At 45.7% G+C, this 16,678-nt stretch overlaps 1 protein-coding gene across 1 annotated transcript in view; it reads right to left on the reverse strand.

Annotated features, from left to right (window-relative positions):
* Nucleotides 1-1,366: 1,366 nt before the first annotated feature.
* The window catches only part of AGBL1 (AGBL carboxypeptidase 1), a 732,367-nt gene continuing 717,055 nt past the window's right edge, over nucleotides 1,367-16,678 (reverse strand). The window contains 3 exon segments of the mRNA XM_084816379.1: nucleotides 1,367-1,520; nucleotides 4,908-4,957; nucleotides 4,959-5,097. Of these exon segments, the coding sequence (XP_084672505.1) occupies nucleotides 1,367-1,520; nucleotides 4,908-4,957; nucleotides 4,959-5,097 (343 nt within the window).

Here is a 16,678-nt window from a genome sequence, read left to right on the forward strand (position 1 = left end):
AATGTTCATACCAGGCAATAAAACAATTGCTGTGTGGAAGTAGACAGAAACACCTACAGCAACTCAGCAGCGTATGCTGCCAAGAAGATCTATCCTACGTGCCCCACTTGGCTATTCTTGGCCAGTGTTAGTCAATTAGTGTTCATGCCTCCCCATACAGAGAGACTGATATTACAGCTAAGGGATGTATGGACGTTTCATTTGTGTCCACAAATCATGCAAATACCTCTCGTTCACAATCCTGAATGTGAACACAAGTAGGAATACATTTTTTTTTCTTTTCTTGTTTTGAGAGAGAGAGAAATGATTGGAATTTCCCAAACTTGTGATCGCACTCAAATATGTTGCTGTTTTTAAATGTGCACTTTGAAATATGCATTTCAAAAATACATATGCATTTTCACCCTTGAGTCAATGGAAAGGGGGAGTGCACACTCTGGGGGGAAAAAATACACCCAGAAATCTCCATACTTTCTCCATTCGAAATGTACACTTCTCCATTTGAAGAAGCCAAAGAACAGGTCAAAAACTAAAACAGGAGCAAGCCAAAAGGTAAATCTAAGTGATTTTCCAAGAATTTAGGTGAGTTCAAAAATCACTACTAGCACTGGGCCAGACTTTCTCAGAATACCTTTTTTTTTTCCCCCTGTGAACATTTATGAGAAATTTCTCCCAGTCTTCTCCACCATTTTTGGAGGTGCCAGTTACCATTCCCCACAATGCACTAAGGCAATCCTAACTCTGGGACATTGTGGAGGATGCAAAATGGCAGCCAGGTTGCATCACACTTGCTGCTGCTGTCATTTGCAGTGGCATCAACCCCCCCCCACCCCAAAAAAATGCCTTAGGGGGAAAAATAAAGGAGCTGTGCTATTGCCACTGTTAATGGTGAATCCTGTCCACAAGAAACTGATGAAGAATTCCTCCCTTCCTAGAGAAATCAGATGAAATTGTCCTCCAGTTCCTCTGCCAACAAATAGGCTGGAGAATTTTGAGAGGTCATGTGTGCACAGCTCTGAAAACATTGCAAATAACCTTTCCCTTTTTCTATGGGATCTAGATAATAACATCAACACCAAAAAAGAGAAGAAAAGGTCTATTTTGGAACGCAACTGGGGCAAGACGACTGGGACTGGAACTGTCACCAGCAAAGAAGCAGACACAAGCAGTGACCTATTGGCTTATTGCTTGGGAATCGAAAGCTCCATCTTGCTCTCTGTTCCACACTGAAGCCCCCAAGCTGTGTTGACAGCAGTGGGACAAATCTGCTACCAGCTGCTTGCTGACTGGAGATGTAAAAGTCCTCCATGGAGCTGTGGGGACACACATCTGCTCTGCGTTGGCCTCTGTGACTTCCTTCCCATTTTCAATTCTGGGAGTGGGGATGCTCCTGGATGTCTTTCTCCAGCTCTGAGAAGTCTCCTTCCTGGTCAGAGCAGCTGTCAGTGTTATAATCCACTTCATCTCCATAGGGAAGCTCATCGTCATCTGTCTCCAGGCTACAGTTGCTACCGCTTCTGCTAGAGAAGCACACACACACGCACAGAAAAAGACAGAGACAGAGACAGTAGACAGAGAGACAGAGAGAAAAGGAGAGAAAGAGAGAAATGAATGGATGCCAGAAGTCATGGAGCTCTGGCATAAGTGCACATGGTTGTCCAGGGTGACTGGACAAGGTAGAAAGTGGGTACCAAACATTGGCACAAGTTGTACATTTCCAAGTATTTATTTTACTCCACTGCATCCCTAAGGACTAGCAACTCACTTCTGAGGCCATCAATGCTGTGTGAGTGTGTGGTGTGTGTATGTGGAAATGAGGTGGGGGGGTAATGTTCTTGAAATCTTTTAATATGATGTTCTTTGAATGTTCTTTGAATATGAAATTGTCATTCTGGTTAGCTCATTGTAGGTGCACAGGGAAATTATACTTCCATATTCTAGTCTACCTTTAATGATGGCACCATGTGATTTGGGGAAGTACTTCTTCACACAGTTACACAGTGCATAGTTAAAGTATGAAATATACTACCATAAGATGTAGTGAAGGCCACCAATTTGGATGGTTTTAGAAAGCAGTTACACAAATTAATGGAAGATAAGGCTTCATGGATCAATGCCTTGTTGTGGCGAAGGGGCTTGCATAACTCAGTGAAGCCATAAGCTATGCCATGCAGGGCCACCCAAGATGGACAGGTCGCGGTGGAGAATTCTGGCAAAATGTGGTCCACTGGAGAAGGAAATGGCAACCCACTGCAGTATTCCTGCCAAGAAAACCCCATGGAACGTATCACAAGGATAAAAGATATGAAGCTGGAAGATGAGCCCCTCAGGTCAGAAGGTGCCCAACTAGGGAAGAGCAGAGTGAATTTCCAAGTAGCACCAGAAAGAGTGAAGCGGCTGGGCCAAAGCCAAAAGGACACTCAGCTGTGGATGTGTCTGGTGGTGAAAAGAAAATCCGATGATGTAAAGAACAATATTGTTTAGGAACCTGGAATGTAAGTTCAATGAATCAAGGTAAGCTGGAGGTGGTCAAACATGAGATGGCAAGATTGAACATCGACATCTTGGGAATCAGCGAACTAAAATGGACAGGCATGGGTGAATTTAATTCAGGTGACCTGAATGGCAAGAATCCCTTAGAAGAAATGGAGTAGCGCTCATAGTCAACAAAAGGGTGGGAAAAGCAGTACTGGGGTACAATCTCAAAAACGACAGAATGATCTCAGTATGAATCCAAGGCAAACCATTCAACATCACAGTAATTCAAGTCTATGCCCCGCCGCCGCCGCCATTTGCGTACGCTGGGGGTTTTTCACCCCTGCCGTGATAGGCTACATAAATACTTACGTAGCCTTTCACGGCCTCTGCAGGGACGCAAATGGCATCCCTGCGTTAGCCATGATAGGCTACGTAAGTATTTACTTAGCCTATCACGGCTATGAAGACGAAGCGAATGGCGGCCACAGGACGACCGCCATTCACAAAGCAGTGCAGACGGGAGCAGGTAAGTGCTCCATTTCACGCACCTTTGGTGGGTTGGGGGGCGGGGGCTTCATTCCACGATGGATTTCAGGGTGCCGAATACACTGGCATTCGGCCTCACCGAGATCCGTCACGGAATTCTCTGACATCCCTACTTCGGGGGGAAAAAATTCACCAACAAAGTTCCCAGAGTTTGGGAAAAAGCCCACAGCTAGTTCATACATGGCCATTCTATGACCAACAGAATGTTGCCATTTAACAACTCAAAAATGAACCTTCTCAGTGGCATCCATCCTCTGGAACATTCTCCCCTTTGTGGTTTGGGAGACAGAAAATGTGGTACGTTTTGCATGCCTTTTGAAAAGGCATTCATTTTCCTACACTAACTCTCCCTGGCTTGCAACTGATCACAACACTGCCACATTTTTATTTTTATTTATTGTTTAAGTTGTAACTGTTTATTATGAGACAGTATCGTATATTCATTTAACAGCATTTTTTGTAAGTATTTTTGCATGTTAAGTGCATAGTGATTTTATTATATTAAGTGGCATATAAATATGATTAATGAATTATAGATAAGTGTTACTCCGAAATGAATGTTCATACCAGGCAATAAAACAATTGCTGTGTGGAAGTAGACAGAAACACCTACAGCAACTCAGCAGCGTATGCTGCCAAGAAGATCTATCCTACGTGCCCCACTTGGCTATTCTTGGCCAGTGTTAGTCAATTAGTGTTCATGCCTCCCCATACAGAGAGACTGATATTACAGCTAAGGGATGTATGGACGTTTCATTTGTGTCCACAAATCATGCAAATACCTCTCGTTCACAATCCTGAATGTGAACACAAGTAGGAATACATTTTTTTTTCTTTTCTTGTTTTGAGAGAGAGAGAAATGATTGGAATTTCCCAAACTTGTGATCGCACTCAAATATGTTGCTGTTTTTAAATGTGCACTTTGAAATATGCATTTCAAAAATACATATGCATTTTCACCCTTGAGTCAATGGAAAGGGGGAGTGCACACTCTGGGGGGAAAAAATACACCCAGAAATCTCCATACTTTCTCCATTCGAAATGTACACTTCTCCATTTGAAGAAGCCAAAGAACAGGTCAAAAACTAAAACAGGAGCAAGCCAAAAGGTAAATCTAAGTGATTTTCCAAGAATTTAGGTGAGTTCAAAAATCACTACTAGCACTGGGCCAGACTTTCTCAGAATACCTTTTTTTTTTCCCCCTGTGAACATTTATGAGAAATTTCTCCCAGTCTTCTCCACCATTTTTGGAGGTGCCAGTTACCATTCCCCACAATGCACTAAGGCAATCCTAACTCTGGGACATTGTGGAGGATGCAAAATGGCAGCCAGGTTGCATCACACTTGCTGCTGCTGTCATTTGCAGTGGCATCAACCCCCCCCCACCCCAAAAAAATGCCTTAGGGGGAAAAATAAAGGAGCTGTGCTATTGCCACTGTTAATGGTGAATCCTGTCCACAAGAAACTGATGAAGAATTCCTCCCTTCCTAGAGAAATCAGATGAAATTGTCCTCCAGTTCCTCTGCCAACAAATAGGCTGGAGAATTTTGAGAGGTCATGTGTGCACAGCTCTGAAAACATTGCAAATAACCTTTCCCTTTTTCTATGGGATCTAGATAATAACATCAACACCAAAAAAGAGAAGAAAAGGTCTATTTTGGAACGCAACTGGGGCAAGACGACTGGGACTGGAACTGTCACCAGCAAAGAAGCAGACACAAGCAGTGACCTATTGGCTTATTGCTTGGGAATCGAAAGCTCCATCTTGCTCTCTGTTCCACACTGAAGCCCCCAAGCTGTGTTGACAGCAGTGGGACAAATCTGCTACCAGCTGCTTGCTGACTGGAGATGTAAAAGTCCTCCATGGAGCTGTGGGGACACACATCTGCTCTGCGTTGGCCTCTGTGACTTCCTTCCCATTTTCAATTCTGGGAGTGGGGATGCTCCTGGATGTCTTTCTCCAGCTCTGAGAAGTCTCCTTCCTGGTCAGAGCAGCTGTCAGTGTTATAATCCACTTCATCTCCATAGGGAAGCTCATCGTCATCTGTCTCCAGGCTACAGTTGCTACCGCTTCTGCTAGAGAAGCACACACACACGCACAGAAAAAGACAGAGACAGAGACAGTAGACAGAGAGACAGAGAGAAAAGGAGAGAAAGAGAGAAATGAATGGATGCCAGAAGTCATGGAGCTCTGGCATAAGTGCACATGGTTGTCCAGGGTGACTGGACAAGGTAGAAAGTGGGTACCAAACATTGGCACAAGTTGTACATTTCCAAGTATTTATTTTACTCCACTGCATCCCTAAGGACTAGCAACTCACTTCTGAGGCCATCAATGCTGTGTGAGTGTGTGGTGTGTGTATGTGGAAATGAGGTGGGGGGGTAATGTTCTTGAAATCTTTTAATATGATGTTCTTTGAATGTTCTTTGAATATGAAATTGTCATTCTGGTTAGCTCATTGTAGGTGCACAGGGAAATTATACTTCCATATTCTAGTCTACCTTTAATGATGGCACCATGTGATTTGGGGAAGTACTTCTTCACACAGTTACACAGTGCATAGTTAAAGTATGAAATATACTACCATAAGATGTAGTGAAGGCCACCAATTTGGATGGTTTTAGAAAGCAGTTACACAAATTAATGGAAGATAAGGCTTCATGGATCAATGCCTTGTTGTGGCGAAGGGGCTTGCATAACTCAGTGAAGCCATAAGCTATGCCATGCAGGGCCACCCAAGATGGACAGGTCGCGGTGGAGAATTCTGGCAAAATGTGGTCCACTGGAGAAGGAAATGGCAACCCACTGCAGTATTCCTGCCAAGAAAACCCCATGGAACGTATCACAAGGATAAAAGATATGAAGCTGGAAGATGAGCCCCTCAGGTCAGAAGGTGCCCAACTAGGGAAGAGCAGAGTGAATTTCCAAGTAGCACCAGAAAGAGTGAAGCGGCTGGGCCAAAGCCAAAAGGACACTCAGCTGTGGATGTGTCTGGTGGTGAAAAGAAAATCCGATGATGTAAAGAACAATATTGTTTAGGAACCTGGAATGTAAGTTCAATGAATCAAGGTAAGCTGGAGGTGGTCAAACATGAGATGGCAAGATTGAACATCGACATCTTGGGAATCAGCGAACTAAAATGGACAGGCATGGGTGAATTTAATTCAGGTGACCTGAATGGCAAGAATCCCTTAGAAGAAATGGAGTAGCGCTCATAGTCAACAAAAGGGTGGGAAAAGCAGTACTGGGGTACAATCTCAAAAACGACAGAATGATCTCAGTATGAATCCAAGGCAAACCATTCAACATCACAGTAATTCAAGTCTATGCCCCAACCACAGAGGCCAAAGAAGCTGAGGTTGATTGGTTCTATGAAGACCTACAAGACCTTCTAGAACTAACACCAAAAAAAGATGTCCTCTTCATCATAGGGGATTGGAATGCTAAAGTAGAAAGTCAAGAAATCACCGGGATAACAGGCAAGCATGGCCTTGGAGTACAAAATGAAGCAGGACAAAGGCTAATAGAGTTTTGCCAAGAGAACACGCTGATCATAGGAAACACTCTTTTCCAACAGCACAAGAGGCGACTCTACACATGGACATCACCAGGTGGTCAATATCGAAATCAGATTGATTATGTCCTTTGCAGCCAAAGATGGAGAAGCTCCATACAGTCCATCAAAACAAGACCTGGAGCTGACTGTGGCTCAGATCATGAGCTGCTTCTTGCAAAATTTTGGCTGAAATAGAAGAATGTAGGGAAAACCACTAAACCATTCAGGTATGACCTAAATCATATCCCTTATGAATATACAGTGGAGGTGAGGAATAGATTTAAGGGATCAGACCTGATAGACAGAGTGCCTGAGGAACTATGGACGGAGGTCCATAACGTTGTTCAGGAGGTAGCAACTCAATCCATCCCAAAGAAAAAGAAATGCAAGAAAGCAAAGTGGCTGTCTGATGAGGAAAGTAGCTGGGGAAAGAAAGGAAGTGAAAAGCAAGGGAGAAAGGGGAAGATATACTCAACTGAATGCAGTGTTCCAGAGAATAGCAAGGAGAGAAAAGAAGGCCTTCTTAAATGAATGATGCAAAGAAATCGAGGAAAACAATAGAATGGGAAAGACTAGAGATCTTTTCAAGAAAAATGGAGATCTCAAGAGAACGTTTTCTACAAAGACAGGCATGATAAAGGACAAAGAAGGCAGGGATCTAACAGAAGCAGATGAGATTAAGAAGAGGTGGAAAGAATACACAGAAGAACTATACAGAAAAGATCTTAATGTCCCTGATAGCCATGATAGTGCAGTCACTGATCTTGAGCCAGACATCCTAGTAGGGATGGCAGAGAATTCCGCTACGAATCTCAGTGAGGGTTCCCCCCCAAAAAACGCTATTTGCGTTCCCCCTTATTTTTGCCATCTTAGTCTACGTAAATATTTACGTAGACTAAGACGGCGAAAAAAAAGGAACACAAATGGTGGCGGCTGTAGCCGCCGCCATTTGCGTGCGCCCGTTTTTTGTTTCTTTACGTAGCCTATCACGGCTGACTACAGAGATGCAAATGGCAGTGGCTACGGCCGCTGCCATTTGCGTCCCTGCTAGCCAGCGGCCATATGTCCGGCTGCTGGCGGAGCCAGCCAGCAGCTCCGTGGAATCCCCGCAGAGCGGAGCCAGCCGGCCAGGATTCCGAGGGAGGGACGGAGTGCCTCCCCCCCCAGCGGAACCCAGCGGAGCCAGGTAAGGGGAGTTTCGTACATCCCTACATCCTAAAGAGTGAAGTCAAGTGGGCCTGAGGAGGCATTGCTAACAACAAAGCTCACGGATATGACAGCATTCCAGCTGAGCTATTTGAAATCCTAAAAGATGATGCTATTAAAGTGCTGCACTCAGTATGCCAACAAATTTGGAACACTCAGCAGTGGCCACAAGACTGGAAAAGGTCAGTTTACATTCCAGTACCAAAGAAGGGCAATGCCAAAGAGTGTTCAGACTACCATACAATTGTGCTCATTTCACATGCCAGCTAGGTGATGCTCAAAATCCTACAAGCTAGGCTTCAGCAGTATGTGAACCGAGAACTACCGGAAGTACAAGCTGGGTTTCAAAGAGGCAGAGGAACTAGAAATCAAATCGCCAACATTCACTGGATGATGGAGAAAGCAAGAGAATTCCAAAAAAGTCTATTTCTGCTTCTTTGACTATGCTAAAGCCTTTGATTGTGTGAATCACAACAAACTGTGGCAAATTCTTAAAGAGATGGGAGTACCAGACCACCTTAACTTAGTGTTGTACGAAAGTCACTTACCTGGTCCCGCAGCTTGCTTCGTGGTGGGGGGGAGGCGCTTCGGTTCTCCCCCCGAAGTTCAGGCCGGGGGGGAAGCACCCCGCCTCGCCCGGCCGAAATTCAGGCCAGGGGGGGAGGTGCCCCGCCTCGCCTGGCCGAAATTCAGGCCGGGGAGAAGCGCCCCGTCTCCTGGGCCGCGAAATAAAAAGTGAATGGGGAAAAAAAAACACCCGTGATAGGCTACGTTAATCATTACGTAGCCTATCACGGGTGACATTGAAAAAAAAAAAAAGCACGTACGCAAATGGCGGCGCCCATGGGCACCGCCATTTGCATTCCTTATTTGGGCAAGGGTAGTCTACGTAAAGATTTACGTAGACTACGGCGAAAATAACGGCAACGCTATCATGGGTGTTTTGTGTTTTTTTCCTTTATTTTGTAACGGTGGCGGCAGCCGGTCAGAAGACCGGCCGCCGCCCCCGCCCCAGACAAAAGGCCGCCAAAACGCCACTGGGACCCACCGCCGAGAGGGACATTCGCATGAGGTAAGTCCCATCCTGGGGGGGTGGCGGGGGGGTGGTGGAGAATTTCACCACCAATTTCGGGGGGCTGAATGTGTTGGCATTTGGCCTCCTGGAGATTTGTGGAGAAATTCACGGGCATCCCTACCTTACCTGTATCCTGAGAAACCTGTATGAGGGTCAAAAAGCAACAGTAAGAACCGGACATGGAACAACTGATTGGTTCAAAATTGGGAAAGGAGTACGACAAGGCTGTATATTGTCACCCTGCTTATTTAACTTATATGCAGAGTACATCATGAGAAACACCAGGTTGAATGAATCACAGGTCAGTATTAAGATTGCCGGGAGAATTATCAACAGCCTCAGATATGCAGACAATACCACCCTAATGGCAGAAAGCGAAGAGAATCTAAAGAGCCTCTTGTTGAGGGTGAAAGTGGAGAGTGCAAAAGCTGCTTTTAAACTCAACATTAAAAAAACTAAGATCATGGCATCTGGCCCCATCACTTCCTGGCATATAGAAGGGGAAGAAATGGAAGCAGTGACAGATTTTATTTTCTTGGGCTCCAAGATCACCGCAGACGGTGACTGTAGCCATGAAATTAAAAGATCCTTGCTCCTTGGGAGGAAAGCTATGGCAAACCTAGACAGCATAGTAGGAAGCAGAGACATCACCTTGCCGACAAAGGTCCATCTAATCAAAGCTATGGTTTTCCCAGTAGTAATGTATGGCTGTGAGAGCTGGACTATAAGGAAGGCTGAGCGCCGAAGAATTGCTTTCGAACTGTGGTGCTGGAGAAGACTCTTACAAGTCCCCTGGACTGCAAGGAGGAAATCAGTCAATCCTAAAGGAAATCAACCCTGACTGCTCATTGGAAGGACAGATACTGAAGCTGAAGCTCAAATATTTTGGCCACCTAATGCGAAGAGAAAAGTCACTGGAAAAGACCCTGATGCTGGGAAAGATTGAAGGCAAAAGGAGAAGGGGACGGCAGAGGATGAGATGGCTAGATAGCATCACCGATGGAATGAATATGAACTTGAGCGCACTCCAGGAGAGAGCGGAGGACAGGAAGGCCTGGCGTGCTATGCTATGGCCCATGGGGTCACGAAGAGTCGGAGTTGGACACGACTTAATGACTGAACATCAACAACAAGGCTTTATGGCTATCAATGGCTACTAGCCACAATGACTATATGCTACATCCAGTATCAGAAACAGTATCTCTCTGTATATACCAGTTGCTGGGGAACATGGGTGGGAGGGTGCTGTTGCAGTCATGTCCTGCTTGTGGGTTTTCTGTGTGCAGCTGGTTGGCCATTGTGTGAACAGAATGTTAGGCTAGATGGAACCTTGGTCTGATCCAGCACAGCTTTTCTTACATTCTTGTTGATGCTTGTGGAATGTGAATTAAAATGCAAACAAACCTGATCTCTGCATCTCACAGTGTATTCAGAACAAAAGTATTTTAGAAATCCATATTTTGAGACAAAATATGTTTGAAGGTATGTCTTTTAAATGCAGATTTATTCATGCTGATTTAAAAAAAGACACACATGGAAACAGGATGAAATGGACTTACAGATGAGCACACACAGAAGTAACATGTCCTAGAAATAGATTTATCACTCTCTATGTGAAGCTGAACAAGTGATCAGTCTCTGGGGTTGCTTCTAGAGCTTTTGTTCTGAAAATAAATTCTGAGATTCCATTTTCTCACCCTCTCCCCTCAATCATGAATGCCACATGTCAGAATTTTATCTTAATATTATCCACCCTTCTCCGCAGGTACGCACACGCATGCATGCACACGGCCTAGGACAGTGTAGAAGATGCAAATGGTGGCCAGGTTGCCAACACAGTTTTTGCCACTGCCACTTGAGGAAGCAGCAAGATCCTCGGGAAAAAAAGAAAGCTGTGCTATCGCCACTCCTAATGTTGAGCCACCCAACACCCGGACATCATTGGCAACATTCTTCTCCCCCTTGAAAACCGTCTCCCAATTTATCTGCCCACAAATAGAGTGAGAATTTTCAGAGGCCATCTTTGTATAGTATTAGCATGAATACTTTTTTGCATGTCCCAGGAGATGAAGTGTGGAACCACTCAGGAGGCAACATTCCACCAGAATTTTGCCTCCTGAGGTTTTCCTATCGATACTTTCATTGCTTCCTTCAGAATTCCTGGGATGGTTAAGTCAAGCAACAGCCTCCAAAACTGATTTAAGATGTTGCTATAGGACCAAGCCTGTGGCAACTGACAAGATGCTTTGCTATGCCTTACTTCCCTAATTCGGGAGCAATCCTATGGCCGCTAGTTAGCAGCTAGACAGCCATAGGGTATGTGGTTTTCCAGGAACTGACCTTGGAGCCCACATGCCCAGGTTGGTTCCTGGAGAACTGACCTTCCCCCCTTCCATACTGCCTCTCAGGCAGTGCAGAACAGCCTCACACTCCATGCTTAGAAGAGGAGCACAGAGCGGCCAAAATGGGACATTCTGGGGTGGTGAAGGTGGAAATTCCAGTATGACCCATCCTATGTGTCGTCTGGCAGCCTCCTCCCCCACTCCACCTTCCCATGGCTAGACTGTCGAAATCAGCTGTCTAGCTGCAAGTGCAGGGCAGGAGAAGCTTGGAGGGAATGATCCCCTCCATGCTTCTCCTGCCTGAATTGGGCAGGCGGTTGCCTCCGAGTTCAGAGCCAGCCGCCTATCCCCATAGGATTGTGCCCTAAGACATTGTGTTAATATTGCTTCCCTCAAAATGCCTTGGAAGCTTTACCCGAGTCAAAACCTCTAAAATTCATACTAAAAATGTGTTGTGGGATAAATTGGGTGGAAATTCAGAGCATGCATGAGACCATTACTGGCACCTTCAGGAGAACGCCCCGAAGCTGTAGGCCAGGCGTAACATCCTTTCTGTTATTATTAACTCAGGCCTCTGATACGTTATGAGGAAAATTGTGGTTGCTGTACATGCGGCTGGGGAACCCTCACTCATCCAACATTAAACTGTATTAATTCAGTGCACACAGACACATAGAGGTTGATTGGCCTGCACATTGAACGCCTATCGTCCCATAACCCCCATCTAGTGAGATCTATGGGAGTCCCAGCAGCAATTTGCAACTTTATGATGTGATAAATAGAATTCCTTTGTTTTGATTTTTAATTTGCATATTTATTGAGAGATGACTCGATCTTAATTAGGTCTGCTTTGTATGTGTGTGTGCATTTGTTTGTTTATTTGCATGTGTTCTTGAAAGGCTGCTTTGAATGAGTAGGAATGTTACATTCCTGCTGACATAACCAAAACAAGAGAAAAGACAAACCCACTGGGGTTGTTATTTATTCTTATGTCACATTCTCTCTCTCTCTCTCTCTCTCTCTCTCTCTCTCTCTCTCTCTCTCATTCTCTCTCAACAGTGCTTCCTCTTGCATAGTAAATGCCGATATAAACATCGCATTGAGGATGTGTGCCGAACCTCTGAAGTTAGTTGCCCTTTTGAACTGAATGGAGGGATACCACAAATAGAGTCCCATTTTCTCCCGTCAGAGTGAAATCATATATTAGGCTCAGCAGTGGAGACTGGTGGCTCAGGGTGGGGAATCCACTCCGGGTTTCAGTCAGAACCAGACAGAACTCTAAAGGAGCTATCCAAGGTTTCTGACTGAAACCCTGGAGCAGATCCACCGCCCCACTGACACCCGATCCACCAGTCTCCACTTTTGCTCAGTGATGGTTGGCTAGCTGAAAGTGCTGGCACAAGCTGCATAGCAATCAATGGGGGGGGGGGGATTTTCAATGCTTCCCTTTCAGTCCGGAATGATCGTCAAGCCTTGGGGACAAAACTAACCCACTTGAGACATGAGACCTCAGTGTGGCCCTCTGGGGTTCCCTGAAGGCCACAACCCCTTTCCCTGGACTCATTTCCCTTGAGTACTGATCATTTGGTGGTCGACTTGCTTTTGTATGCACCACCCACCCCCTCTAAATGGTTGAAATGCCTCTCCTAGTTACTGGCAGGAAGAACTTTGAACTAAAATATAGTAGGATTTGGGGTAGGGGTGGGGGTTGGTCTGGCCACTTTGGCCCTGCCCATCACTGGATTTTGACCCCCGGGAGCTTCTTCAAAATGGAATTCAGAATTTGGGATGTAATAAATATACCCCCACCCCCACCCCGCCACTTTATGTATTGTGGGAGGGAGAGGTAAAGGCAGAGGGTTGTGTAACCCCAACTTAGGGCCTAGTTATGGCATCGTCTGCCCCCATGGCAACGTGTTCTTCACCCTCCCTGATCACCATTCTCTCTCTCTCTCTCTCTCTCAAAAGCATCAGTCAGATATGCATGATGTTGTGCAGTGAAGCTTATTGTGCAACTGTAGCTCAGAATGACATTGTTGTTGTTCAGTTGTTCAGTTGTGTCCGATTCTTCGTGACCCCATGGACTGTCCATAGCATGCCAGGCCTTCCTGTCCTGCGCTTTCTCCCAGAGTGTGCTCAAGTCCATATTCATTGCGTTGGTGATGCTATCTAGCCATCTCATCCTCTGCCATCCCCTTCTCCTTTTGCCTTCAATCTTTCCCAGCATCAGGGTCTTTTCCAGTGACTTTTCTCTTTGCATTAGGTGGCCAAAATATTTGAGCTTCAGCTTCAGTATCTGTCCTTCCAATGAGCAGTCAGGGTTGATTTCCTTTAGGATGGACTGATTTGACCTCCTTGCAGTCCAGGGGATTCGTAAGAGTCTTCTCCAGCATCACAGTTCAAAAGCATCCGTTCTTCGGCGCTCAGACTTCCTTATAGTCCAGCTCTCACAGCCATACATTGCTACTGGGAAAACCATGGCGTTGATTATACGAACCTTTGTCGGCAAGGTGATGTCTCTGCTTCTTACTATGCTGTCTAGGTTTGCCATAGCTTTCCTCCCAAGGAGCAAGCGTCTTTTAATTTCATGGCTACAGTCACTGTCTGCGGTGATCTTGGAGCCCAAGAAAATAAAATCTGTCACTGCTTCCATTTCTTCCCTTTCTATATGCCAGGAAGTGATGGGGCCAGATGTCATGATTTTTTTTAATATTGAGTTTCAGTCCAGGGTTTGCACTCTCCACTTTCACCCTCAACAAGAGGCTCTTTAGATCCTCTTCACTTTCTGCCATTAGGGTGGTATCGTCTGCGCATCTGGGGTTCTTGATAATTCTCCCGGCAATCTTAATTCTGACCTGTGATTCATCCAACCCGGTGTTTCTCATGATGTACTCTGCATATAAGTTAAATAAGCAGGGCGACAATATACAGCCTTGTCATATGCCTTTCCCAATTTTGAACCAATCGGTTGTTCCATGTCCGGTTCTTACTGTTGCTTCTTGACCCTCATGCAGGTTTCTCAGGAGACAGGTACGGTGGTCTGGTACTCCCATCTCTTTCAGAATTTGCCAGAGTTTGTTGTGATTCACACAATCAAAGGCTTTAGCGTAGTCAATGAAGCAGAAATAGACGTTTTTCTGGAGTTCTCCTGGTTTCTCCATTATGCAGCGAATGTTGGCAATTTGATCTCTAGTTCCTCTGCCTCTTCGAAACCCAGCTTGTACTTCCGGCAGTTCTCGGTTCACATACTGCTGAAGCCTAGCTTGTAGGATTTTGAGCATCACCTTGCTAGCATGTGAAATGAGTGCAATTGTGCGGTAGTTTGAACACTCTTTGGCATTGCCCTTCTTTGGAACTGGAATGTAAACTGACTTCTTCCAGTCTTGTGGCCATTGTTGAGCGTTCCAAATTTGTTGGCATATTGAGTGCAGCACTTTAACAGCATCATCTTTTAGGAATTTAAATAGCTCAGCTGGAATTCTGTACTCTCCTCTAGCTCTGTTGTTAGTAATGCTTCCTAAGGCCCACTTGACTTCACTCTCTAGGATGTCCGGCTCAAGTTCAGTGACTGCACTATCATGGCTATCAGGGACATTCAGATCTTTCCTGTATAGTTCTTCTGTGTATTCTTTCCACCTCTTCTTAATCTCATCTGCTTCTGTTAGGTCCCTGCCTTCTTTGTCCTTTATCATGCCCGTCTTTGCACAAAACGTTCCCGTGAGATCTCCGATTTTCTTGAAGAGATCTCTAGTCTTTCCCATTCTGTTGTTTTCCTCGATTTCTTTGCATTGTTCATTTAAGAAGGCCTTCTTGTCTCTCCTTGCTATTCTCTTGAAATCTGCATTCAGTTGGGTATATCTTCCCCTTTCTCCCTTTCTTTTCGCTTCCCTTCTTTCCTCAGCTACTTGTAAAGCCTCATCAGACAGCCACTTGGCTTTCTTGCATTTCTAGGGATGGACAAAAGGGACTTACCTGGTCCTGCAGCTTGCTTCGAGGTGGGGGGGAGGCGCTTCAGTTCTCCCCCTGAGGTTCAGGCGAGGGGGGGGAGGCGCCCCGCCTCGCCTGGCCAAAATTCAGGCCGGGGGGAGGCACCCCATCCCTCGCTGCCAAAATTCAGGCCGGGGAGAAGCGCCCCGTCTACCTGGCCGCGAAAAAAAAAAGTAAAGTAAAAAAAGAAAAACACCCGTGATAGGCTACGTAACAATTTACGTAGCCTATCACGGCTAGATTTCCAAAGTCAGCCATTATAGGCTATGTAAATCGTCACATAGCCTATCATGGGTAGGGTTGGCGGAGAATTTCTCCCCGAAACTTCGGGGGGCCGAGCGCCAACGTGTTCAGCCCCCCGAACAAGTTTTGGGGAGAAATTCTCCGCACCCCCCCGCCCCCCGCACCCCCCCCCCGGGACGGGACTTACCTTTGGCAAATGTCCCTCCCGGTGGCGGGTCCAGCCGGCGGTTCGGCGGGTGTTCGTCTGGGGCGGGAGCGGCAGCCGGTCTTTCGACCGGCTGCCGCCGCCGCCATTCCAAGAAAAGGAAAAAAAAATTGCCCCCGTAATGGGCTACGTGACGATTAACGTAGCCTATCACGGCTAGATTTGCAAAGTCAGCCGTGATAGGCTACGTAAATCGTCACGTAGCCTATCACGGGTGACTTTGGAAAAAAAAAAGCACGTACGCAAATGGCAGCACCCATGGGGCGCCGCCATTTGCGTTCCTTAGTTTGGCACGTCTAGTCTACATAAAGATTTACGTAGACTACGGCGAAAATAAGGGAACGCTATTTGCGTTGCCCTTATTTTCGCTGTAGTTTACGTAAATCTTTACGTAGACTAGTCATTTGCATACATGCTTTTTTTTTTTTCAAAGAAACCCGTGATAGGCTACGTGACGATTTACGTAGCCTATCATGGTTGACTTTGGAAATCTAGCCATGATAGGCTATGTAAATCGTTACGTAGCCTATCACGGGTGTTTTTTTTTTAACTTTCCTTTTTTATTTTGTAATGGCGGCGGCGGCAGCTGGTCAGAAGAATTTCTCCACCAATTTTGGGGGGCCGAATGTGTTGGCATTTGGCCTCCCAGATATTCATGGAGAAATTCTCCGCCATCCCTATGCATTTCTTTTTCTTTGGGATGGATTGCGTTGCTGCCTCCTGAACAATGTTACAGACCTCCGTCCATGGTTCCTCAGGCACTCTGTCTATCAGGTCTGATCCCTTAAATTTATTCCTCACCTCCACTGTATATTCACAAGGAATATGATTTAGGTCATACCTGAATGTTTTAGTGGTTTTCCCTACGTTCTTCAATTTAAGCCGAAATTTTTCAACAAGAAGCTCATGATCTGAGCCACAGTCAGCTCCAGGTCTTGTTTTGACTGACTGTATAGAGCTTCTCCATTCTTGGCTGCAAAGGACATAATCAATCTGATATACTGACCAGCTGGTGATGTCGATGTGTAGAGTCACCTCT

This window comes from Heloderma suspectum, chromosome 11 (genome assembly GCF_057233095.1).
Source record: "Heloderma suspectum isolate Gila_16-S chromosome 11, 16-S_ref, whole genome shotgun sequence".
Taxonomy (NCBI): domain Eukaryota; kingdom Metazoa; phylum Chordata; class Lepidosauria; order Squamata; family Helodermatidae; genus Heloderma; species Heloderma suspectum.